Source organism: Geotrypetes seraphini, chromosome 15 (assembly GCF_902459505.1).
Source record: "Geotrypetes seraphini chromosome 15, aGeoSer1.1, whole genome shotgun sequence".
In the NCBI taxonomy this organism is placed as follows: Eukaryota; Metazoa; Chordata; class Amphibia; order Gymnophiona; family Dermophiidae; genus Geotrypetes; species Geotrypetes seraphini.
In genome coordinates this window covers 62,499,813-62,527,707 of record NC_047098.1, presented here as the reverse complement: position 1 = coordinate 62,527,707, position 27,895 = coordinate 62,499,813, and the positions used below count along the sequence as shown (strand labels likewise).

General features: G+C 42.6%; 1 protein-coding gene across 3 annotated transcripts in view; it reads right to left on the bottom strand.

Annotated features, from left to right (window-relative positions):
• Nucleotides 1-888: 888 nt before the first annotated feature.
• Nucleotides 889-27,895, bottom strand: part of LOC117348852 — a 47,233-nt gene continuing 20,226 nt past the window's right edge. For 2 of the 3 annotated variants that reach the window (XM_033921406.1, XM_033921407.1), the window contains 2 exons: nt 10,194-10,302; nt 6,163-8,325 (listed from right to left, as the gene is read on the bottom strand). In XM_033921406.1, the coding sequence (XP_033777297.1) occupies nt 8,054-8,325; nt 10,194-10,302 (381 nt within the window). In that variant the 3' untranslated portion in view covers nt 6,163-8,053. Of the gene's footprint in view, nt 1,025-6,162; nt 8,326-10,193; nt 10,303-27,895 lie in introns of those variants that run through there. The other variant, XM_033921408.1, reaches the window with a different exon arrangement.

Genomic DNA, 27,895 nt, shown 5'->3' with positions numbered 1-27,895 from the left:
TTAGCATGTGGGAACTGAACCCTCAGTTAGCTCATGATCCTGAATGTGGCCCACCTGTGCCATTTTTAGGCAGCTGTAAGCAGGCATTAGTGTTTACTGACCCTTAGCAAAAGGGTCTCTAAGCAAAGTACGAGAGGCCGCTGAAAAGTTCTCAGCTCAACCAACAAAGTTGGGGCAGTCTCCATCGTATTTTTCCAATGGAACGAAAAACGTGGAAAATTGCTGGACTAAGTATATAGCCCTCGATGGAGACTGCCCCAGCTTTGTTGGTTGAGCTGAGAACTTTTCAGCAGCCCCCTCGTATAGCCTTTTTTTAATGTTTATTAATTTTCAAAAAGGCAACAACACACACAGGCAAGTGAGACATGGTGTTCAACAATACAAATGAATACAGTCATTCTCCCAAAATTCACCCCCCACCCCCCAACCCCTAACCCCCCCCCCAAAACCAGATCCAATACAACAGAATACACTCCATTCCCTGTAGTGCCACAAAAATTTAAACATTTAGCAGATGACTACGAGCTCTGTGGGTTAACGTAAGCCAAAATGGTTCCCAACAAACACTGAAAGCTTTACCCCTCACCGAGTCAAAATCTGAGAATTGTAAACGTTCCAGAGAGGCGTGTTGTAACATCAAGGTATGCCAGTGGGAGTATGAGGCTTAGAGAGCATAGCATTAATTGAAAGCTATAACCTTCCATGTGACTCTTGGTAGACACACGGCTGCCTGTTGATAAAATGTGGCTTCCAAGTGTACGAAAGGCCTCGTGGCCCCTCAATACTCCCACCCTGCTGTATTCTAAAATCCACGAAATGAGGTCTCGCATTAATTAGACCTGGTTTTAGCACTTGCTCCACCTGCATTTTGAGCAAAACTCACATTCAGGTTCCTTTTTTTGGTTGTGTTTTATTTCAGTGAAGAAGAAAAAAAATGTCCCAAAACATTGAAATCAAAGTCTCTTTTGGAAGCAGGAGGTGGATAAGGGATTCTTGGTTACACTGTTATAACCATTCCGTGAGGCTGCATCAATTCATGGAAATAAAAAGCAATTATATAACAAGTAGATGTGACATTCAGTAAAATTTAACATTCTTAAGTAAATCATAAATTGTAATAAGAAAGTATTTGACACTTGAGAGACAAATTGACCCACCTGGTTTACCCAGTTAATGTGTCACCAAGGTGAAATGTTGAATGGAAACTGGTTCTTGGTGGACCAGGTCCATCTACTACTGAGGCAATCACTTATCGTTCTATTTATTAACTAACATTGTCCACCTCTCAGTATTTAAGACACTGGATGTGTTTCGGGAGTGCAATATAAATGTTATTTTAGGGAACAAAGAGTGCAAAGAGGCTTTATTTTCTACATTCTGCAGTGCAGAGCTCCCCCAGATCTGTATTTTGCTCAAAGAATTAAGAAAACATGGGAAAATAAACACAACCATTTTTACGATAAAATCTCAAAGGGAGAGGCATGGGACAGAGCATGTCGTGTCCGTCTTGGCAGGGGTGTTACCTCTCCTCCCCACATCCCCATGATAGTAGGGGGGGGGGGGTGTCTCTTAAATAGGGTTACCATATGGCTCCAGAAAAGGAGGACAGATTGAGACATCTGGATTTTACTTCAATTGAAAGCAATAGAAGAAAAACCTGGATGTCTCAATCCATCCTCCTTTTTCTGGAGCTATATGGTAAGCCTACTCTTAAATGCACAATCCCTGTACCTCTTCTAGTCTTCACCGGCAGTGAGCAGGAATTCTTCCCTGCTGCTCATGCCGGCTCCAGCCTTCCCCCTGATGTCACTTCCTGTTCATGGGGCCAGGAAGTTACATCGGAGGGCAGGCTCAGTTGGCACAAGCAGTAGGTAGGAGACCCTGCTTGCTGTTGATCAAGACTAAGCGAGGTATAGAATGGTGAGTGGAGGAGTTCATCTAACACCCCACCCTACCACCAAGGGGACAAATGCTAGGTGCCTCCACCCCCACCCTGGTGCCAGCTCCCCTCACTACACCACTATGACCTTAATGCCAGAACAGAATAAGTACAACCCAATTTCAGAAGAAAAAGGGACCTTTATATCCAAAAATATGGACATGTGTATTTAGACCTGTTACTTCGTAAGTCTCTCAAGTTACAGCAGGTGTTCTGATTGAGCAATTCTCCACTGAAGGAAGGGAAATCACTATAGGTATTTTTCTGTCCCCTGAGGGCTCACAATTTTTTAAAAAATGGAAAAAGAGAAAGTTATCAAGAGCCACAGTGGAATTTGAACCAACATCCTCTAAGTACTGTGTTCTGGTTCTCAGCAAGCTACTCCTCCACATGGACGGCTTTGTGGCCATTTTATAATATGTACTAAAATACTAATCAAATCAGTTGATTATAAATAATATAATGTGTAACAGTGTTCAGACCTACAGCCAAAAAAGTGTCCAAATGTGAACAAAAGGTTGTTCAGTAGGACCATCATAGCATCTGTTAGTCCTGCCGCCAACATTTCAAATAATGAATCATTGTCAGTGTGATTATAAATCAAATGTCAAAAACCACATAGCTGAACATGTTTGGCGGCAACAATGTCGGTTCAAATCCAAGCTAAAGGCTCACTTTTTTGAAACCCCTTTCAACTCTTAACCCCCACTCACTGCTGTCGGATATCTAGACCCACTGTATCATTTCCTCTCCCAGAATCTCCCCAACCCTGTAATGTCCTGTCTAAATTAGATTGTAAGCTCTTCTGAGCAGGGACTTGTCTATTGTATGTTAAAATTTATTATTTCTATAGGCTTTTCAGCGCTATAGAAATAATAAAAAAAAAAAAGTAGTAGTAGTGGTCGGTCCAAACCAGAACAGCCTCATTAAATATATTCGTGAAACAAATATGTACAGTCCTGAAGCTGCAATAAACGAGTCTCCCTCCCAAAAGCAATGAAAGTAGAACACGGACGTCTCAATCCGTCCTCTCTTTTTCTGGAGTCATATGGTAATGAGAGGTCACTTGGACACGCAAAGTCAGAGGCGTGAAGAAAGTACAAGAAATTTATTACGGTATACCGGACTCTAGTGCAGTTAATAGCCTGCCTACTAGAGTGTCAGAAACAGGAAATACATGGACTTTTATGCCCTTTTTGCAAACTAATATATGGAAAAACTACAATTTTAATTTGTTACTTCTATAACTTTTCTACAATTATCTAACTCTTACAGTTCTAAATGTTACATGTACAGAAGGGCAGGGTACATCATGGCTCAAACTCTTATCTATTTAGCTTACAATGTGGTAAGGCAGGGACATACATTTTAGGCAGATGAGGTCAATAGATTGTACACTGTTTTCAGCTATGTAGGCCAGAGCAATATTTTAAACAACAGTTAACCATTTCATGACCCTACATTAACTCTACTGATCACTAATTTGCAGCCACAGTCACCTAGTGGTTAGAGCTGCTACCCCCAGCACCCTGAGGCTGTGAATTCAATTCTGGCCTGCTTCTTGTGATTCTGGGCAAGTCACTTAACTCACTATTGCCCCAGGTATCAGTTAGATTATGAGCATGCTGGGATAGATAGGGAAAATATCTAAGAGCACCTGATCTATTTAATGTATTGTAAATCATTATGGGTGAATCTCTTCATGAAAAAGTGATTGATAAATAAATAACCCCTCTCCCCTTTTTTTTTTTTTTTTTTTTTTTTACTAAGCCACGATAGAGGTTTCTACCATGGCCTGGAGCACTAAGGTCCTCTTACTAAGGTGTGCTAACCGATTAGCGTGCATGCATGTATGTTAGTCTATGGACGCATTAGCGTGTAGCTTGTACTAATTAAGTTAGCACATGCTAATCAGTTAGCGCACCTTAGTAAAAGAGGGGATAAATGTTCAGACACTGCTCCGATGCTCATAGGAGCATTTAGCGCCCCAGGCCGCGGTAGAAACCTCTACTGAGGCTTAGTAAAAGAGGGCCTAAATTAGTGCTGCCGAAAATAATCGGCAGCAAACTGCAAACCGACTGTTCTGGGGGCGGAGTCATAAGTTGGTCAGTCAAGTGCCCACATTCAGCACTTCACCAGCCATTTAGAATATTGTGTACAATTCCGGAGGCCACACCTTCAAAAAGATATAAAAAGGATGGAGTCGGGCCAGAGGAAGGCTACTAAAATGGTGTGTGGTCTTCGTCATAAGGCGTATAGGAACAGACCTAAAGATCTCAATCTGTATACTTTGGAGGAAAGGCGGAAGAGGGGAGATATGATAGACATTTAAATACCTATGTGGCGTAAATGCTCATGAGTCGAGTCTCTTTAATTTGAAAGGAAACTCTGCAATGAGAGGGCATAGGATGAAGTTAAAAGAGGTGATAGGCTCAGGAGTAATCTAAGTAAATACTTTTTTACAGAAAGGGTGGTAGATGCGTGGAACAGTCTCCCAGAAGAGGTGGTGGAGACAAGACTGTCTGAATTCAAGAAAGCTTGGGATAGTCACGTGGGATCTCAGAGAGAGGAAGAGATAATGGTTACTGTGGATGGGCAGACTAGATGGACCATTTGGCCTTTATCTGCCATTGTGTTTCTGTTTCTATTTCTATAACCATAAAGTTCTATGACATCACAATGCAGGTGTAAAGAGCCTTAGCCAATAGGAAGAGGAGGAGATGGTGGATATTGTGGATGGGCCATTTGGCCTTTATGCGCCATCATGTTTCTATAATAATGAGTTTGCATGGCCTGTGCTAGATGGGGAGACGCAACCTGCGCTGTGGAGACCCTGGAAACCAAACTTACTGTGAATAGGTTTGGAAAGCGCTGCAGTAGGTGGCAAAGCCTAATGAGCTATTTTCAGTCCCCAACGCAGCAAAATGCAAATAAAAAGGGTATTGTTTACAACCCACTCTGATTATATGCATAATTAATGCTCTGAGATTGCAAAACAGTGGTCTAGAATAGATTATATGCTAGCCAAGCAAATAAATGTAGACAGGATGGCCACGCTGATGTAAGCAACCGTTTATAGCTTTTCAGAAATGTTGACTTAATCTCTTCCTCTCCCCGAAGTGACACCATTCTACCAACCCATCGGATTTGCTGTATTAACAAACTCTTTGGCTTATCCGCAGACGATGTCTGTGCATTAATCACCCAATGTGAAACAAGGTGTAATGATTTAAATGGCATTATTACATGTCTCTTTCTAGCACAGGTCTGTCTGTTGTCCTACTTATCAGCTCAGCCCCTTAATACCTGAAAGCAGCAGGAACCAGCAAAACCTTATTAAATAATTTGGTTGACAGTCAAAACAACAACATGGTGATCTCTCACACTTCTGCTGATCTTTCATTCCAATGGAAAACAGTCATGTGCTTTTTAAATCCTGTCTGACGGTTTTCTCGTCCTCCTTCGTGGCTTCCAGCTCAGTTGGAACTCATATCTGCTTGGCTACAGCTGCATGAGGCTGGCTCACAATAGAGAATGACATGGTGACCAAAATTTATCACTGTTCCCTTCTTGCGGATAACTGCAGGAAACCATCTCCATGTCATTCTTTAAGGAGAGAGGGAAGAATCGGAGTCTGAATTGGCCCAACCACTGACCCTCAAGCCTTGCATTGAAGAATGTTGGGGTAGTAGGTCTGAGGTTGCGATAGACACTAGAGAATGACACTCTCTGGTATCCAGAGCAGATATTGGGATGTCATAATGCCTAAGAGCCAACCTCATCAGTAATGGCTTCATTACCCTATACTTGGCTCACATAAGAATCAGAGTCTGAAGTACGGGCAGAACCACTGACCCTCGAGCCTTGCAATGAAGAATGCTGGTGTAGAAGGACTGAGGTTGAGATAGACACTAAAGAATGACACGGGATGATTTCTCGCAGTGCATCAAGCAGCAGGCCTGCCTCAGAACCCTTCATTCTACTTCCGGGGGCAGGCCAGCTCGTAGATGTTGTGTGGCAGCTGTCCGAAGATTTAAAACTATAGCGCCGGGAGGAGGTGGGTGGGGGACTTGAGAGCTGCTGAGAGGTCGTGCTCTAAGGCAGAGCGCCTGGGCCCCTCCCAAACAAAGCAGTGATCCGCTGCCTGTGGGTATGGATATAACCCATCCTGTTTACTGCCAATGATAGACAACTCAAGAAAAGATAACACTGAAACACAGCTCAGCTGTTGAAGACAAGATTTAATGAATGACATTTTAAAAAGAAACTCACCAATATGGAGGCAAATTATAACATTTATTTGAAGAACAAAATGTTATGACAACAAATCAAAGGCCAAAAATAAGGCCAAAAGAGGGAGCAATAGCGCCAGAAATAAGTTAGTTTATATTCTGAGCACTCTTCTTAGGAATGGAGCTCTAGAAGCTATTCCCTGGAAACGGTCAGACCCTGCCAATAGGTAGACTAGGCACCCACCTAGGGCAGCAGCATTTAAGGGACAGCGGTGCAGCATGAGAGCATCAACTTATCTCCCTTTCCTATCCTGTTCCTGTGTCCAGCACATGTAGGGTTACCAGATTTTCACCAATGAAAATCCAGACTAATGGCCCCGCCCCCTCAACCTGTTTGTTTGTTGGGGCGACATCGAGCGCATGCGCTGATGTGACACAATGATGTCACGTACATGTGCATGACATCACCACGTTGCATCCGCCCATGCGCAGATGCCGTCCCGACGTCGCTCGTTGCTAGAGGCTTTTCAAAACCCGAACAAAGTGCCACGTTTTGAAAAGCCGTCCAGACCCCCAGATATATCGTCCAAGGAGGACATGTCCGGGGGAATCCAGCCATCTGGTAACCCTTAGCATGTGTCCGCTGCTGTTGCGCTTCTTCATGTGTTAAATTTTTCTAATAGTGTCCCCTGAAGAAGTCTTTAATACGCTGAAACTTGGATCCTTGTTGGGACTATTTGTTTAAATAAAGACTTAATCACTGGTTGAAAAGATGCCTCCCTTGCCTTTTGTTAAGACTGTTTGCACCTCTTCCTAGATCATTTCAAAGGTACTTCCTGCTGGTGTGGGGCCTTGTAGTAAATGTTTACACCCAAGCATAGCTATCAACAACTCTTCACATGACAGGAAGTCCTTCATCTGGGAGAGGATGAAGACACTTGAGCCTTTACAACAAGGCCCCGTGCTGACAGAGTACATTTGAAGCAGCCTGGAAAGAGGTACACCAGTGGCAGTGGTGGAAAGGGGAGCCCGCTGGGACCAGGGTAAGGAAAGGGAGATGAGATGCTGAATTGGGGAGCAGGGGGGTAGAGAGCTGAAAGGGAGATGTTGATTTCAAATACCCTGGAGCTAGACCTCCCTGAAAATCAACATGCTTCAGATGTCATCCCAACATCGCTGCTAGCTAGAAGCTTTTCAAACCCTGGACAAGTGCCAGGTTTTTAAAAAAACCATCCAGACCCCCAGACATGTCCGGGGAAATCTGGATGTCTGGTAACCCTACCCAAGCTGAGTCTTTTGTAACTTTTTATTGCAGATGTTGGGGGTAGAGTAGAGAGCTTCGGCAGTGGTGGCTGGAGCAGAAATCTGGGGAAATGTTCCTCCTCCCCCTCATCTTGCACCTATAGGTGCCAAAATGTTAAATTCATGACTGGGTTTGGGAGCGAACTGACACCATTTGACAGACAGAGGCAAATAATTACTATGTAGAGCAGGGCTTTTCCGCAAGCTGCCCTGGGCCATTTTTTTTCTGTGCTAGAATCAAAGCGGTTTACATTTAATATATGCATGTGCACAATTAATATGCATTGAGTTACATTTCTGGGTCTTCAATGTGTGCAAAGTTTTCTCCTGTAAATTCTTTTTTGAGATCCTGAAAACCTAATTGGCTGGGGGGGGGGGTCAGCACATCAGGTTTGGGCAGACAAATATTTATTTACTTATTTATAAATTTCTTACATACTGCACATCTACAAATCTGGGCGGTTTACAAAATACATGCATAATAAATCAGACGTACACCAGAAATGGCTGGGTCAAAAGGGAAGTAGAAAAAAGCGACTCGGATAGCACTAGTGTAGCAGAAGAAGATTTTTTAAGAAAGTTAGATCTTAGCCTTGAATTCTGGCTCCACTAGCCTCCCCCACTGGGCATCGAATGGGTGAATGACATGCGCTGGTCGACCTTGATCATCCACCAATGGCTTCTGCCCTGTGACCCATCTAATCAACCCGCCTTCTAAATTAAATACCCTAGGCTGATGTCCAGGGCTTTGCTCCATCTCTGCTGACAGGAGTTTATTCACGCTCTGCGCAATTATAGAACCTCGGTATCCCACAAAGCAGTAACAAACGATATCTGCTTTCCGTTTGCGGGCTGCAATAGACAAAATTTCCAATTACAACAGTGACTCAGAACAGAGGCAAACAGTAGAATGAAATAACCTGTAAAATATTAAGGTGCACTAAACACATGCTTCTTTTTATACGGGGAAGGGGAGAGGAGTGAGATGTGATCTATATGTAGTTGATGTGTCTTCAGGATATATGGACTCCTGTGAAAGGAATGGAAGGGGGACTTGTATATTGCCTTTTTGTGGCTGTGGCATTTCAAAGCTGACAATCAAAATAATGGAGGATTGCCCAGAGTCACAAGGAGCAGCACCGGGAATGGATCTCAAAACCTCTGGGTTCGGAGGCAGCAGTTCTACAGGTGAGCCACAGCCACACCTTCAGTCTGTCCCAGTATAGCAATTCTTATGTGAGCTGGGAATAGGACAATAGAGCCATTGTGACATCACTGATCAGACTGACTCTTAGGCATTGGTGGAATGAGGCATTATGACATCACAATTTCAGCACTGGAATACTGCTACTCTTTGGGTTTCTGCCAGGTACCTGGGGCCTTTTTTTGTGGCTTTGGCATTTCAGTGGTGGGCACTGGAGGATTAAGTGACTTGCCCAGAGTCAGAAAGAGCAGCACCAGGATTTGATCTCACGACCTCTGGGTGCAAAGGCAGCAGCTCTACCAGTGAGCTACACAACCTTCCACACAAGGCTAGTATTGTCAAAACACAGACCCTGTCGGGTCCTATTATTGCACTGCATCTAACCCACAAAGTACAGTTGCCAACCTATTAACAGACTTTTATAATAGATGCCTTTTTGACATATTTTCCTGTATACATCCGGATACTGTGTGTGTTTTTTGTTCCACTGTTTTGCAACATTTTATAATTGTTCTTTAGAACCACCAGCAGGCATGAAGGAGGTAATTTTCTAAAAGGACACCTAGGTTAAGTAAGCAGGAAGGCACCATTTTTTCTGCTTTTATAAAGATACACTAGTCTTTAAGCCTGTTACATTAACGGGTGCTAGAATAGATGTGTGTCTTTCTTTTTTTTTTTTCTCTCTCTCTCTCTCTCTCCTTTGCCGCTTTCTGTCTGTCTCTCTCTCCTTGGCTGCTGTCTTTTTCTTTCTTTCTTTCTTTCTTTTTTTTTTTCTTCCTTCCTCAGCTGTCCACCAGCACCCCTTGCCTGCGCCTCTTCCCAGCTCTCTAATACCTGCTCCCAAACCGCCGTTCCTACCCTCCCTCCATTCCAGTTTCCTGGTCTTTTCTGGCCCACTGGCATCTGTTTATCGTGCCCCTTCTCCCACCTACCTCCTTTTTTTTTTTTTTTTTTAATCGCATTTATACAGTGAAGGACAACTGGCGCACAGTAACCGCCGCAGGATAGAGGAAATTGTGCGATAGATGCCTTTCCAATTCTATAAACGACTGGCACCTATTGCATGGCGCTTAGCACTTAACGCCTAAGTGGACACTTTTAAGGCTGGAGCATGACTTAGGCGCAGCTAAGCGTGATTCTCCAAAACTTAGGCACCTGGAACGTCAGCCTTTAAAACCTTCGCCTGCATTATTATTGCATAGGCGCCGCAAGCCACAATTCTGTAAATGGTGCCTACGTGTGATTGACACTAGGCTGGTGCCTATTTTTTTTTTTTTTTTTTAGGTGCCGGATGATTTAGGCATCGTTCATAGAATCAGCCCCAAAATGCACAATTACTATTAAAACATTATCACTTTTTTTCCATACTATTATGATAGGAATGAAGTTGATCACTTTTCTTGGTGGTTTTTTATTTTTTTAAGTTCTTGCAATTACTTTATTCAAGAAAGACTTCACAAAAACTGTCATTTGTTAATCATATTACTATTTTTGTTCATGCAAATCTATTCCATACCTTCCTGGACTGATTTCTTCAGAAGTTCTTGGAGCTGATCGCCTTCTGGATCAACAATGACTCCCCCTTGTAGATGGCTAATATCAAATTCAGTTTTGTTCCGTATGTCCTATGGGAAATCGTGACACGAACATTGTTCAAGATCATCGTTCAGTCAAGCTTTACGAACTGCTTTTCTTTATTTCTAGAGGTGTGTGGAATTCAACTAGAATTTATTTCACAGGTTGCTAATATGTGAGTATTACATACCGTTTAATGGCAGCTACATATCAACATTGGTTTAATATTTCTCAAGCATTTTAAACTCAACATTACAATTTTGGTGGCATACATTTAACTTATTAAGCTACGTCAATAAATGCTAACATAAGAATTGCCGCAGCTGGGTCAGACCAGTGGTCCATCGTGCCCAGAAGTCTGCTCACGCGGCGGCCCTTAGGTCAAAGACCAGTGCCCTAACTGAGACTAGCCTTACCTGTGTGTGTTCTGGTTCAGCAGGAACTTGTCTAATTTTGGCTTGAATCCCTGGAGGGTGTTTTCCCCTAACAGCCTCCGGAAGAGCATTCCAGATTTCTACCACTCTCTGGGTGAAGAAGAACTTCCTTATGTTTGTATGGAATCTATCCCTTTTCATTCTCCCTACCTTGGAGAGGGTGAATAACCTGTCCTTATCTACTAAGTCTATTCCCTTCAGTATCTCTTGTCAATGACATTTAAGCGCTTATTACAGAATCATGCCTAACTTAGACGCCTTTAATCAGTGGCATAGCGAGGGTGAGAAACGCCTGGAGCGGTAGCACCCCTCCCCACCCTTGTCTCTGCTCCCCGCTCCTTCCCCCATTTCCCCCTGCTGTGCATGCCCCAATTCCCTTCCCCCATACTTCTAGTTGTTCACCGCCATGAGAAGCAACTTCAATGTGCTCCTCATGACCCCCGTTGGCTCTCCCTCTGATGTCACTTCTATGCATGGCAGCCGGAAGTGACATCAGCGGGAGAGCCAATGCGGTTGCAAGAAGCACATTGAAGTTGTTGCTCAATCAATGCTGTTAATTGAAAGTGCAATTTTTTTAAATAAAATGATTTAAAAATGGTTTTAAAAAATGAATTAGCTAGTTAGTGCTTAACTCAGGAGGTGCCTAGCACTTCAAGGTAGGAGTCTCTACCAAGGTGCGTACCAGAAAGTAGGCGTGGTCAGTGGTGTAGCGAGGGTAGGTGGCACCCCCTCCCCCGCACCCTCCTCTCCACCTCCCCCTTCATTCCATGCCCCCACACACACACACTTGTACCCTCCCTTCTCACCCCCATATCTCTAAATCATCACCTGCGCGAGTAGCTTCTCCGGCCTTCTGCTCATGTTGGCGTTCCCTCTGGCGCGGCTTCCTGGCCCCATGACACGGAAGTAATTTCAGAGGGACCCAGGCCAACGCGAGCAGCAGGTAGAACAGTTGCTTGCGCTGGCCAAGATTTTTAGAGGGAAGGGAGGGCACAAGCATGACACGGGAGGGGGTGGAGAGGTGCCGGTGCCCCCACCAGTCTGTTTCCCCCCCCCCCCTTCCTATGCCACTGGGTGTGATTAGGAGCGGATTTGGTGTGTGATTTGACTCAGGCACATTCATTTAAGCCAAGTAAACCTTGGTCTAAATTAGGGGTGTCAAAGTCCCTCCTTGAGGGGTGCAATCCAGTCTGGTTTTCAGGATTTCCCCAATGAATATGCATGAGATCTATTTGCATGCATTGCTTTCAATGCATATTCATTGGGGAAATCCTGAAAACCCGACTGGATTGAGGCCCTCAAGGAGGGACTTTGACACCCCTGATCTAGAGCGTCCCACCTAAGACTCGCAGAAAACAACCGTAAAGTCTCAACATGCCAAACCCTCTTGGAACAAGAGCAGGCAGAATGACAGTGCCAGAGAGTCTCACTCCCACACCTCTTCTAGGGGCAAGTCAAACGCCCAAAACAGGGGTCTCAAAGTCCCTCCTTGAGGGCCGCAATCCAGTCGGGTTTTCAGGATTTCCCCAATGAATATGCATTGAAAGCAGTGCATGCACATAGATCTCATGCATATTCATGGGGGAAATCCTGAAAACCCGACTGGATTGCGCCCCTCGAGGAGGGACTTTGAGATCCCCACCTGACTTCTTATGCTGCACTGCAGTTTAATAAACGGATATACATTATCACAACATATTTACCATATCACTCTAGAAATAAATACTGGTAATCTTTTGGCCACTAATCCATTTTATAAAAAGACCTCAAAATATCATTTACAACTTCTCTCTCCCCCCACCAAAAAATATCTACAGTGCTTTACAATTATACAAATTGTCGGGAGTGCTGACAAAGTGGTTAAACACGTGAAAACATCATTTACAGGCTATGATTAAGCTCTGTTTTCATGTTTGTTTACCCCACAATGATTAAGGTTTCTTTAACTCTCTGAGCTGCATTTAAATGAGCCAGACATTTTTTTTTACAATTCTTTCATATCATGCTAACAATTAATTTGGGAACTTTGTCATCAAAAGAGCCAGGTGTGGATAGTTGCTCCTACTAGAGTTAAAGTTCATTCAAGATAAAGCTTCCCTTATACAGCTTTTCCATGCACCACCTAGGCAGGGCACTTTTTATTGAGGGGGTACTCGGGGGTACTGAATACCGGCACCTTTTCCATAGAAACATGACGGCCCATCTAGTCTGCCCATCTGCAGTAATCATGATCTCTTTCTCTCTGAGATCCCACGTGCCTATCCCAGGCCCTTTGAATTCAGTCACAGTCTCTGTCTCCACCACCTCTTCTGGGAGACTGTTCCATGCATCTACCACCCGTTCTGTAGAAAAGTATTTCCTTAGATGACTCCGGAGCCTATCACCTCTAAACTTCATCCTATGCCTTCTCATTGCAGTGTTTCCTTTCAGATGAGATTCAACTCATGCGCATTTATATTACATAGGTATTTAAACATCTCGACTTGTGCGCATTTACATTATGTAGGTATTTAAACATCTCGATCATATCTCCCCTCTCCCCCCTTTCCACCAAAGTATATAGATTGAGATCTTTAAGTCTGTCCCCATACACCTTATGACAAAGACCACATACCATTTTAGAAGCCTTCCTCTGGACCGACTCCATCCTTTTTATATCTTTTTGATACAAATTGCCCACGGCCCCCGGGAGTTCAAGTTCTGCGCACTCAGTGCTGCCTTTCCATGGATTCTGTGGCCTATTGCAGGAGGCCTGGCTGCTGAGGTGTGGATAGCGAAAAGCAGCACGGCCAAAAAGATGTGTAAAAAGCCAGTTCAATTGTATTGTGCAGACATCAGATAAAGCCCGACAAAGGCGGTTTGGGTACCATAGGAGGCCAGGGGCTACACTGGATTTTATAATTTTATTTGAAAGTGTTAACCAGATAAAATCAACGTATTACTTTTACAAATTACACACACGAGGGGCTCTTTTACTAGGGTTACCAGACATCGATTTCCCTGGACTTTGTCCGAGTTCTTAAAAGCCTCCTCAAATTGTGTCGGGCAGGGAGGAAATCCACAAAGGGGGTGGGGGGTGCTAGGGTTAAACTGGGGACGGGGTTAGGGTGTTACAGGGCAGGGTTGGGCAGAACTGGGTGGGCCTGGGAGGCGGGTCTAGGGGCTATGTTAAACAGGTAGTGTGGGATTTACTGTGCATTAAATGTTAGCTTTTTGGTTGTATCCTTTGATCAATTAATTTTGGTCTGCCATCCTATTATTTTTTCATTCTTTATGGGGTAATTCGAAAGTGGGTTGTCCTAATAATAATAATAACTTTATTTTTCTATACCGCCATAGTCAAAAGACTTCTAGGCGGTTCACATTGAAAGAAGGCTGGACAATCAGCAAATTACAGAGTGCTTGAAGAGATAAATTACATAATAGATTGGAGGTACATGGGGAGAGCATACATAATAGATTGGAGGTACATGGGGAGACAGTTCATGCATGCAGCAGTACTGTATGCCAGCTTTCCACAACTGCCAATAGTCGCACTTACGAGCCCTCGGAGGAAGCAACAGATACACCTGCGCTATGGGCAGTCCAACAGCACTGTTGCTATCGGAAGAGGCTCCACAGTGGCACTTTGTCCTATTCTTCCTTCCTGACACCCCCCCAGTCTCTAATCTCCCAAACATCCCCTTCAACATCTGATCCCCTCAATACCCCCCTGCTCTGAGGTAGAAAACATTTAGCCCTGCCCTGGGGTGAAAAATGTTGAGCTGCCAGCTTTCGGAGGTTATATCAGTATTAACCTTTTATTTATTCTATTTTCAAATACTGTTCTCCCAGGGGAGCTTAGAAAAGTTGACATGGTTTTTAGTGTACGCACTGGATTAGTGCACACTAGCCGAAAAACTACCGCCTGCTTAAGAAGAGGCGGTAGCGTCTAGTGCCAATACAATATAAATCAAAGATTGTACCACCCAAATCTTCTGGCTCACATTTCAGCCATTATACTCCCTGATGGTGGAGATACTGAGCCAAATAAGCAGTTGGCTTTGTAAAATAGGCATAGATTTTTTTTTTTTCCATCCCTAAATATTCAGACACTTGGACATAGCAAATACCAGCATTTACAGTCCTCCCACTGGACATTTTTGTAAGGTATATTTCAACATCATGCTTGCCACTTTATAATCTCTGGCAGAAGCTGCATGGGAATATATGTAATGACTCGAGGATAGTGTCACCTCGGAGGCAGTGGACATATGGACTGAGACACCACAAACAAAAGGTATGGGCTTGACTCTGCCATGGTGGCAGAGAATTGTTTCAGTGCCACAGACAGAGGGGTTGTGGGCAGAATGATGAACCATCGAGGATCGCAGAAGGGACCCGCTGCACCCCAGAGAGGGAAGGGGAGGACAAGGGGCCAGGTGAGAGGCAAGAGGTTGTTGGTATGGTATTGGAAGGGTGGAGGGTTGTGGGAGAAGGCAATGCTGTGGGTTGTTAGCTGGCGGAGGGAAGGGGATTCAGATGACAGAAATGGCAGTCGGGCTCACAGACGCTATCTCGGCGCTCTCGTACATGCTGTGGTGGCACTTAGTCTTGAGTTCTAGATAGTCTACGTTCCGGCGTAGATTTTGCATTGACTGTACATCAATGGGCTATCTGGAATCGGGGATGAATGCTTCACCCTGTGCTACCCTTGACATGCCTTCGCCAGCTCTAGACATTTTAGTGATATACACATTTTGTCCTGCCATTTTGTAAAATACTGGCTTATACTTTTTAGATGCAAAGATTTATAATGTTCTGGGATTGGGACCCTTAAAGTGCAAATAGTGCATAGTATCATCAGCGAATGACATTCATCAACAGCCCATCATAAGAACATAAGAATAGCCTTAGTGGGTCAGACCAATGGTCCATCAAGCCCACTAGCCCGTCCCTAGTACCTGGCCAAAACCCAAGGAGTAGCAACATTCCATACAGAATCTTGACGAAGAGCAAGATTCCGGAATCCCAGAGAGTAACAAAATTCTAGAACCCCCAAGGAGGAGCAACAATCCAGGGCAAGCAGTGGCTTCCCCCATGTCTTTCTCAATATCAAGACTATGGACTTTTCCTCCAGGAACTTGTCCAAACCTTTCTTAAAACCAGCTACACTATCCGCTCCGTTCCCACCCTTAGATTCAGCAGGTAAAGCAATAAAGTAGGGTGAATGTATGCATCCCATCTTTGAGACTTATTAAGATGCTGCAGTGTTGCATGTTGGGCATTCCTTCAAAGCACTTTATTTTTTTAAGCTCCCTTTGTGGCTAAGGCTCTGACAAGCTGTGCTTGACCGTGACGTCACTTCCTTACTGGCTGCCCCTCAACTTTGGAGAATTTCAAAATAGGACTTTTAATGAAGAGTTAACCCAAGTCTTTAATTAGTTGATCTTCAAGCAATCATTTGACTCTGTAATGGACATGATCCTTGCTGCTGTGGAATTACAATTACAGATCAGAAGGGCAAAAAAAATTGCTGTCTCTGTAAAGGGTAGTTTTTAAATAAACCATAATGTCTGCTTTGCTCTGTATGATTTACCATATTTAAAACTGGAACATTGTGAAAGTGGCAGAACCTCTGCCTGACATCCACCCTGAGCTCAGAATATTTAAAGACCTATGCGCTAGCAGTCATGGAAAAACAAAGCACAGGTATGCTCAAGGCAAAAGAGAAATTCCTGCTTTCAGCTTTTTCCACACAGAAAAGAACATAAGAATTGCCAAAAGACTGAAGGTCCATCAAGCCCAGAATCCTGTTTCCAACAGTGGCCAAGGCAGGTCCCAAATTCCTGGCAGAAACCCAAATAGTAGCAACATTCCAGAGCTGAGATTGTGAGATCATAAAGCCTCATTCCACCAGTGCCTAAGAATCAAATTCATCAGTGATGTCACAATGGCTTGACTGATCTTGATTGGCTCACATAAGAGCATAAGAATTGTCATTCTGGGACAGATAGGAGGTCCATCAAGCCCAGTATCCTGTTTCAAAGAGTGGCCAATTCAGGACCCAAGTGCCTACTGTAGCTAGATCCCAAGTAGTAAAGCGAATTTTATGCTGCTTATCCTAGGAATAAGCAGTGGCCTATGGACTTCCCTTTTAGGAAATTATCCAAACCTTTTTAAAACCCCACTAAGTTAACTGATTTCACCACATTATCTGGCAACTAATTACACATTGTGTGAAGTCATTTTTCCCGTTTATTTTAAATCAACTACTTAGTAGCTTCATCGCATGCCCCCTAGTCCTAGTATTTTTGGAAAGAGTAAACAAGCGATTCACATCTACCCTTTCCACTCCACTCAGTATTTTAAAAAAACCTCTATCATATCACCCTTGAGTCATCTCTTCTCCAAGCTGAAGAGTCCTAGCCACTTTAGCTTTTCCTCACAGGGAAATCGTCCCATCCCTTTTATCATTTTTTGTTGTCCTTCTCGATACCTTTTGTAATTCTGCTATATCTTTTTTTCAGATAAAGCGACCAGAATTGCACACAGTACTCAAGGTATGGCCGAACAGTAGAGCGATCTAAGGGCATAAGATTTTCATCTTTGTTTTCCATTCCTTTCCTGATAATTCCTAACATTCTATTTGCATTCTTAGCTGCCACCACACATTGAGCCAAGGGTTTCAACGTATCCTCAACAATGACACCTAGATCCTTTTCCTGGACGATGACCCCTAACATGGAACCCTGCATCACGTAGCTATAGTTCGGGTTCCTCTTTCCCACATGCATTACTTTGCACTTGCTCACGTTAAACGTCTGCCATTTTGTCTGCCAGTCTCACAAGGTCCTCTTGCAATTTATCACAATCCTCTTGCGATTTAACTGTCCAGAAACTGCAATCTCAGATGGGGGTCAAATCTAAATATGGCTCGGATAGAAGAGACCACTTAGTTAACAATCAGTACCAGAGGCATAGCTAGGTGGAGTGTGAGGGGAGTGGTCGATCCACCAACAGATTTTGAATAAAATGGTGCCTATGGAGATCAGCCCTTCACACCGATGCCTATTTTACAAAAGGTCAGCTCAGCCCTGAAATCAAAACCTAACTTCGCTTCTGATCAGCACATGGTTATTAAGACATTTTGATATGCCCAGTGATGTACTAGCTATCACGGCCTGTGGAAAATTTTTATAATGGCTCACCTTTAGGTGTATATTTTATAAAGGCACCTAGGTTTCAAAAAGCTAAACTTTTCTGTATTCATTGATAATAGTCAGTGCGGTAGATTCAACTTTGAAGGAAAGGCGAGAGAGGGGAAATATGATACTGTAGAGACATTTAAGAATCCACATGGCATAAATGTGCATGAGGCGAGTCTTTCATTTGAAAGGAAGCTCCGGAATGAGAGGGCACAGGATGATAAGATATGATAGGCAAGAATAATCTGAGGAAATACTTTTTTAGAGAAAGGGTGGTAGATGCGTGGAACAGTCTCCAGGTAAAGGTGATGGAGACAAGACTGTCTGAATTCAAGAAAGCCTGGGACAGGGAGAGGAAGAGATGATGTGGATGGGCAGTCTGGATGGGCCATTTGGCCTTTATCTGCCATCATGTATCTATGTTGCTCACTAGAGTACTATCATTTTAAAGTGACATAAAAACATTAATGGCATTTGCATGAGGGAAACAAATGATGAATAATTTAATAACAGTTCTGTGCTTAACTGCTAGCATCCTACAACTAATGAGCCCAATTACAGCCCGACTTTAAATGTCCTATTATCAGTAGAGGAAAAATATAAATGAAATCCACGTGTTTGAAGCCTCACAAAACCTGTACAGTCGGAGCTACAATTTACCTGTATCCACTTTCACCTGCTCAAGAACAGCTGTAAATTACATGGGTGAAGTCTGCACCTAGGTGGATATTTTATAAAAATACATGCATGATTACTTAATGATCCCACCTGTGCCCCATTTAGGATTACCATATGGCTCCAGAAAAAAGGAGGACAGATTGAGACATCCGGGTTTTGCTTTCAATGGCAGTAAAACCCGGATGTGTTGATCCATCCTCCTTTTTCTGGAGTTGCATGGTTACCCTAGCCCCACTCAAACTACATGCCCAAACATGCCTACACGTGGGTCATATGAAAGTACTGTATCTACCTTCTTGTCTCTGTTATCTTTATGCATGTAACACCGAGGCCTTTTAAATGCACACAATGATTAACATGTGAAATATTGTTGGTAAAATTACACCCATAGAGGGGGCAGTTCTATAAATGTTTAGTTCCTCCTAATGATGACCAGAGTCTCCATCTCTATGGTTGACTACTCCACCCAAGGAGCCTGCCCGGGGCTGATTTATCTTTGCCCGTACTGATGTCTCATTTATAAATCCTCATTTGCTCCTCATTGTTTTTTCTCAGCGGCATGGAAAAGTTTTGGCCAATTATATTTTGATTATGAACTATAGTGAGACAGATGAGTCTTCTTAAATCAGAACTTGAGTTTTTACAGGGCTCAGGGAATTTTCCCAAAAGCCAGATCAACTAAGTGACCTGGCGACTGGAGAGAGACTTTCATCCATTGCTGGATGTAGAGCACGCATCCTGAAATATTTTGCATTTGAGGAGGGAAGCGGGGGTTGTCAAAGCTCTTGACGTGGCCTAAAGTCTTCCACCAGAACATGGATCGCTTGCCAGATCTTTTAATGCTTCTCCTGCCCACCCACTGTAGTCACACCCAGAGCTTTCCCACATTCTTCAGGGCCTGAAGCCAACAACTTATTTGGAGGCTGTATTCTTTGTGGGCAGTGAAGATTGCTTTGAGAGTGAGGACAGCTGCGTCTCTCCCCTTCACTTACCCTGAGACTTCAGTGATGCTTGAGATTTAGTAACCGTTTCATCATTGAGGCTAGCTCAACCAGGCAGTCACATAGGGCAGTAGCTTCTGGGGTTCATCATAGATCTGCCGCAGTGGAAGCAGAACAATCCACCCTGATAACCACACAAACTCAAAGAAACAACGGGAGGTACTTTTACCAATAGTGATGGTGGGTAGTTTTTAAATAACACAAAACATAGTGGGAACGGACAATGAACACTCCACAAAATGAAAAAAATAAAATAATTATTTTTATTTTTATATACCGCCCTACCACATAGTTCTAGGCGGTTCGCATACAGTACTAAAAGTATACAAATAGTGAATAAAAATACAAAATCTAAAAAAACTAAGATTATACAATAGTTAAAATGCATTCGCAAAAATAGATAGATATTACTTAAAGTTCATCTGTAAAATCGATGTGCAAATTTCCCATCAATATTCTAAAACATCAGTTTACAAACTTTTCAAATAAATCAGTTTTCAATAGTTTCCTAGAAGACATGTATGAACAGGCCTGAGAAATAATAGAACTTATCCATGAATCCATGAAGTACTGTTTGGTATGGCGTCTAATTACCTGTCTCTATGTTTTGAAAGATATAAACCTAAAAGAATAACTCGAGGGCAATACTTATTTGTGTTCCCGATTATTAAGCCTTGTCGTTACATGAAATTCTTTGATAAATTGCTTGAAAACCAAGCAGTTTATCAAAGAATTTCATGTAACGACAAGGCTTAATAATCGGGAACACAAATAAGTATTGCCCTCGAGTTATTCTTTTAGGTTTATATCTTTCAAAACATAGAGCCATACCAAACAGTACTTTAAAACTGGTGTAACCAAACTCAAACAGTACTCTAGCCTCAAAAGGCAGCCAATGCAACTGTTTGTAGGATGGAGTAATATGGTCATGTTTTTTCATTAAAAATTAAACGGATTGCTGTATTTTGTATAAGTCTCAGTCTTTTTTTGAAGCTTTTTTTGGGATCCCATGTATATTATATTACAGTAATCTAGAATGGACAAAATGGCTGATTGTACCAATAATCTAAATGATGCCTTAGCAAAGAATTTTTTTATCGTCCGAAGCTTCCAGCCTCGTATTAACAAAGGACTTGTTTACCTGTGCATTACAACACTTCGGTGACCCCTGAGGCAGGCGGTTTGAGTCGCCGAAACACAGTACTATGTCGGGTCAACAGTTAATGCTTCTCCTTTTGTTCTGGAATAAACAAGTTTGTTGTATTTTTTTATTTTTTTTATTTTGTGGAGTGTTCATTGTCCGTTCCACTATGTTTTGTGTGGTTTTGAACCGGTGGGTTCTGGTCCTGTTGGACTTTTCTTGTTTGTTTAGTTTTTAAATAACCCATTTATCCAGATTATTCTGAGAAGGGTAGGGTTTCAGCGATTGTGACTGGAGGTGGGGTAAAGGGAACAAAAGTTATTTAAGGAAGGGGGGATAGACATGACTGAAAGTTTGCCTAGGGTGCCTCATACTTTTGCACTGGTCCTGTTCATTGTGCATGTAATTCAGTATTTAAGGTGAAATTCTAAAACTGGCATCCGACGCCTAAGTTAATTGAACGCCATTAGAAACGGCAAAAAATGTCATTGAGGCACCTGCCAACGCCTAAATAAAAGGTACCAGAATCATGTCTCTGGAGGTGCTTTAGGCCTCTGAATGCCATAGGAGATATGGCCAATGCCGGAAGTGGCATTAGGCTATCTAAAGCGCCTACGTAGGCTTGGAAAACCCTGCTCTACATTTCAGGTGCCTGACTTTGCCAAGGAATCCTAACAGTTCACAGCCTGCCATCAGCTGATCACAGCAGAATCCCCGATCAGTTGAGCCGGCAAGATTCCCTGAAACCGTGGCTTCAGGGTGTCCTGCCGGCTCAGCTTATCAGGGATTCCCCTGCTACGAATAGCTGAATCGGCAGCGTGATCCCTGATTTCTCTCTCTCTTTCTCTCTCGCGCTCTCTCTCTCTCTCTCTCTCCATCCCACCCACCCACCAACTGCAAAGGAGTTATCCTAGTTGGTTTAGTCCACAAAATCGCCTTTTATCCAGGGATCTCTCTGAATGATCCTATTCTTCTGGATAATTTTCCCCTTAACTGTTACATCAACAAAAATTTTAGGAGTTATTTTTGATTAAAAAATTGACATTTCGCAATCACATAAGCTTTGTAATTCCTGTTTTTTTAAGCTCAGGATGAGATCCGGTCAATTTCCAAATTCCTAGAACTGAAATCTTTGAACATATTAATTCATTTACTAATCATTGCAAAATTAGACCACTGTACAGCCTATTCATAGGAACAACTCAGAAAGAACTAAAACGCCTTCAAATAATTCAAAACGTTGCAATTAAATTAATAACAAAAACTTGGAAATATGATCATGTAACCCCATTACTTTGGAATGCTCATTGGTTACCAATCAATCAAAGAATTTCCTATAAAATTTCATTAATAAACATTTAAAACGATACATTCTAAATCTCCACAATTCATCGACAAATATCTTGTTCCATACGAGCCATCCCGAATTCTCAGATCATCTGATCATAAATTGCTTTCGGTCCCCTCTCTAAGTTAAATAGGAACAAAAAGGAATGAAATTTTTTTTCAGTGGTAGCCCCACAACTTTAGAATACCCTTCCAGCCCCTGTAAGGGAGGAGAATAACCTTGTTCGTTTCAAGAGCCACTTATTTAAAGAAGCGTATAACATTTGACTTTCTTCAGTCTTTAATTTTTCTCTCAAAAAAACAAGTAGCAATGTTCCCTCGCCTTTTGTTTATTCCTTATTCATCTTTTTTTCCTATATAACTTGTAGTTCCAACCCAGATTCCTTTCTGTCTCGTGTTTATTAATTTTGTCAACCATCAGTACGCCACTCTTTGATGTTTTATTTAAATTCTTTTCAACTTTTTGTCATTGGTGTTTTGTTATTATTTTATTTTAATATTGTTTAATATGATTTTAACATTGTATTTTGTGTTACATTTGAACTCAATAGGACCCCTGATGAAGGTTGTCCGAAACATGGACCGTGTTGGGTCCCCTGTTTGGTAAAAAGGTTTTTTAGATATACTTTGGTTGTCACAATAAATTTTGCCTATATCGTTGTACATATCTGCAGTTTTGGTTTGTTTGTTCCTGGTTGGTTTTTTCACTGCAGACAAGGTTGGACCTTCCTTTTCCTTTGTTTTTATTTTTATCATGTTTTTGTTTAATTATATTTTAATCTGTAACTCGCTTAGAATTTAAATAAGCAACAATAAAATTTAATAAAAACTTGATATGGTACCCCAGTATGTGATATTCATACCTTTTTAGGACCCCGAGGAAGGAGTGTTTCTTTGAAACATGGCCACAAAAAAGAAGAAAACAAAAATTGTTCAAAGAAACAATATCACGTAAAAAGAGAACAAAAAATGAATCAAGTAAAAATAAAAATACCAGACCTTATGTTTCCCAAGGCATCATTTTATTCAAATACTCATTGCCTATTGAGAAACAAATTTTTAACGGTCATTTGGTAAAGTGTCTTCTGCTGTGCAAAAAAGGTTTTAACACTTAAAGTGCATAGCAGAATACTGTAGGAAAGAACAGATCCCTAGAGGTCTTAGAGTTAATTTACAGCCTCAAATATTTAAGGATGATGATATTTTCATTGGCAAATGGAACCGGATTCTCAATAAATGTTCTCTGGATATCATGGAAACCAGTAGTACCATCTTAGAAAAAGAAAAAGCCAAGTTGGATGAAGAATTTGTGAAATTAAAATTAACTATTGGCGATTTGGAACTGAAGCCAATTATAAAGTGATAACTGAATCCATGGAGAAGTTTAAAGAGGGTGTAAAAAAACATAAATTAAGAAAGTTATCTAGAGATGCTAATGATTATTCATCAAATAGAGTTTACCCTTGGATATACAACAAGATTTCTTCTTCCAATGTTCCTAGAACCGTTTCTGTTTATGAGGGTTCGACGTCAGTTATCTTCTAATGTTCTTTCTTCGAAACATGGACCATGTCGGGTCCCGGTTCATCAACCTTCTTGGACCATATTTTGGATAGAAACTGTTTTATGTTCATATCTATGTTTATTGATTTAAAAGACTTGGCATCTTGTATACCAATCCTGCAGTTTCTTTTCGTTGTTCGAAATATCACTGCAGTTCTGTTGGCTTTTTTTTTTTTTTTGCTTTGTTTGTATTTTACAGTGACATAGCCCCAGGTAGATAGGAGCTTTTGGCTCATGCCCATATAGCAGCAGCACACGTTTGCTGTGGCTGGTGGGGGATCCCCACCAGCTGAACTCCTCTAGTGTTACACACAGAAGAAAGTTCCTTTTCATACCAGTGAATCAAAAGACACAGTGAAGGCGACCTCTAGATCTTTGTAGAACCCAGAGGTTGCCCTCACTGTGTCTTTTTGAACTTCTCCAGTGGCCAGAACGCTTACCAAGCTCAGAAGCTGGTGACAGACTCTCTGGGCTGGCACATCACGTACGATCAGTTTCACACCTCTGTGAAAACTGAGTGCGCGCGGGGGGTTCCTGTATCGGCGGAAGCTTGGACACTGCTGACGACTGCCAAGCTTGGTAGGACTTGTGGCCCTCGGAGGACGAGGCCTACAGCTGCTAGGCTTTGGAGGATCCCCACCAGCCACAACAGGGTGTGCCACGCTGGGTTGGCATTTTAAAGGCCCACCCAAATTACACTTAGAACATCCCCTTTTTCAGATCTGTTCATTTGGCGTTTCTGAAATCACTACTCCCAAGTGTATGACCATTTACTCAGTTAAAACAGCTTTTCACATGTCAGTGGTGTCCGACCTTTTTAAAATTGCTTCCATAGAGTGTTAGTTAGACTTTGCTTTCTTGTTTATTCTAAAACCACATCCTGCCGTAAATTACTTGTATATTTATTGTTTTAAGAGCTCTGCTTAAGTTTTTTTTCATTCAGAGATTTTGCTTCATTCTTTCTCAGTGCTTTAAACATTACCCTGCCAAGCTGATTTGGCATCTCTAACTGGTTGTTTGCCACCGTCTCTTTTTTTTTTTTTTTTTTAGGAGATTCTGGCATGGTATGTTACATTTTGGGAGAAAGGAGAGACTCGAGTGGGATATGGACTGAGACACTGAAACCCTCTATTAACTCAAAGCATGTGTTAAGAGTGCTACTAGCGTTCTTATTTTGGTTTTATGATCACAGCTTTCTATAACCTCAGAAAACTAGGTGGGAGGATGGGGAGGGGCAGAATGAGAAAAAAAAAAAGCATGCCAACCCCAGTACATTCACAAGGGGCCAGAAAAGCCACCTTTCCCACATCTCAAGCTCCCATTTCCGAAAAGAAGAAGGAAGCAAGTTGCAAAGGAGAATGCATGATTGAGAATAAATGTCAGGATGCATGAAGACACGTTGTCTTGTATTTCACCATCAGAACTCTGTGGGACAGAGATAGCCCAGCAGCAAAGCTGGTGAGATAATAAACAGGGTAAAATAAAGTACATTTTTTAAGGGGAGTTGAGAAGGATACATCCTCTCTATCCACATCCGGTCCTCGAAGTCTCAGATGGATTCTGCCAATGTCATCCTCAGAGTATAGTATAGCTAGAAGGATGCTAGGGTGGATAGGAAGGGGTATGGCCAGTAGGAAAAAGGAGGCATTGATGCCCCTGTATAAGACTTTGGTGAGACCTCATTTAGAATATTGTGTTCAATTCTGGAGGCCACACCTTCAAAAAGATATAACAAGGATGGAGTCTGTCCAGAGGAAGGCTACTATAATGGTGTCTGGCCTTCATCATAAGGCGTATGGGAAAAGACTTAAAGAGTTCAATCTGTATACTATGGAGGAAAGGCGGGAGAGGGGAGATATGATAGAAACGTTTAAATACCTACGTAATATAAATTCGCATGAGTCGAGTCTCTTTCATTTGAAAGGAAGCTCTGGAATGAGAGGACATAGGATGACGTTAAGAGGCTCAGGAGTAATCTAAGGAAATACTTTTTGACAGAAAGGGTGGTAGTGTGTGGAACATTATCCCGGATGAGGTGGTGGAGACAGAGACTGTCTGATTTTAAAGAAAGCCTGGGATAGTCACATTGGATCTCTTAGAGAGGAAAAAATAATGGTTACTGCGGATGGGCAGACTGGATGGGCCATTTGGCCTTTATCTGCCATAATGTTTCTATAGAAAGGGAGTCACAATCGGGGCTGGCTCAAGCATTAGGCACGACCAGGTAGTCACCTAGGGCAGCAGCTACAGTGCCAGTCAATGCAAAATAATAGGTACTGGTAATCACACAAACTCAACTTCACTGGCTCCCAGTGATTTCCAGAATCCATTTCAAATGCTCCTGCTTTTAAGATCATTCACGGCATCCTTCCTCCCTTAATCCCACTATCTTATAACTCCTCGAGTCCTGACTCTACCAGACCCGCCCAAAGGTATAAATTATCCTTCCCCTCTCTACACGGTATTCGCTATGCAGGCAAACTGGGAAAACCCCTTCTCTTCAGAATCACAGGTCTTTGGAATGACCTTACTACCCCGCTGCGGAACCTGGGCTCCCTCCAATTATTCCGCAAGCAACTGAAAACCTGGCTTTTCACTAAAATGTAATTCTATACTCCCTTACTCTTCTCTTCTATATAGAAGTTCATGTAAACCTTTTTTTTTCCTTCTCTTCCTATATTTTAAGTTCTTGTAAACCGTGCCGAGCTCCACGTCCGTGGAGATGATGCTGTATATAAACTTAAGGTTTAGTTTAGTTTTGACCCAAGAAAGTCAGAAATAACAGCAACATATTAAATACAACAAAATTTCTGCACAGAATGTTACTTTTATACACAAAAGATCATTCTAGCACATGAGCATAACGTCCGCACATTAAAACCCTGGGCATAGATACCGCTGTCCTGATACCAATAATTATTAGCACAGAATAGCATGCCAGCGCATAAGCAATAGTAAGTTAAAGGTGAGCGGCGTAGTAACGGTGAGCAGCGCCTGGGGTGGTGGCTCCCCTCCCCGCACCCCCTTCCCTTTTCCTGTAATTTTTTAGCTTCTCCGGCGTGAGCAGCATGCTGCCCACATCGGTGTTGGTTCACCCTTTGATATCATCTCCTAGGCGCTAGTCCAGGAAGTGACGTAAGAGAGAGCGCCAAGGCTGGCATGGGCAGCAGCCTTTGCACTGGGGAAAGGTACAGGGGAAGGGAAGGGGCGGATGCATTTTTTTTTTTTTTTATTACATCATTTGGAAGCAATATCTTTTTTTTCTGTATAGTATATTAGTGTTAGGAAACCGTACTTTGAGATTTAGGCCCTCTTTTACTAAGGTGCGTTAAGTGTTTTACCGCACGTTTAGTGCACACTAATCAACGTGTGCGCTAACGCGTCCATAGGATATCATGCATGCGTTAGCGTTTAGCGTGCACTAATATTTACCACATGCTACAAAGCATAGCACACCTTGGTAAAAGAAGGGGTTAGTGCACAGCTCTAATGCAAAGTTACTACATTGGCACTATGGTATTTCTTTCTCCATAGCAGGGGTTCTCAACCTCTGTTCCCTCAAAGCTGAGGAGTCCTCCATCTGCAGTCCTCCCAGTAGGGGGTGCTGTTTCATTATCACATTTTCATTAATGAGGGAAAGGCAGACTCTGCTGCAGGACTCCAGGGAGCCTATCCTTAGAGATTGAAAACCCAGTATTGAAGCACCATTCCTACTAGTAGTAATGCAGTTGAAGGACACCCACTCAGCTTAGAAGGAATAGTGTTCTTGGACTATTCCTCAGAATACCTACATTGAATAGGCATGAGATGGATTTTCATAGAAAGAAGGCAGTGCATGCAAATTTCTCTCATCTCAAATGCACTGAGGGTATCCTGAAAAGAAGTCTGTCTAGGTGTGTCTCGAACTGGGCTGAACCCCTGCTCTAGAATGGATGGATTATGCCACCAAGTCGGCCACCGACTCATGGCAACATGCATAGTGAGGAAGCCACTCTGATGTTTCACAGCAGAGTACAGGAGTGGTTTGCCATTGCCTTCTCCCACATAATGCTCCCAACATAGGGCCCCTCAGCCTACAGCTCTCCCATCCAGGTACTAGCCAGGCCCAACCCTGCTTAGCTTCTGATAGTAAGAGCTAGGGTTACAAGATTGTAAGATGGTAAAATCTGGACTAATGACCCTGCCCCCATGCCCGCCCCATTCTACCCAAGGGATGCCCTGTTCCGCCCCAGCCCCGCCCCAATCTCTTCTCGAGCTCGGAACTGCATCAGGAGGGCATCTGCGCATGCGCA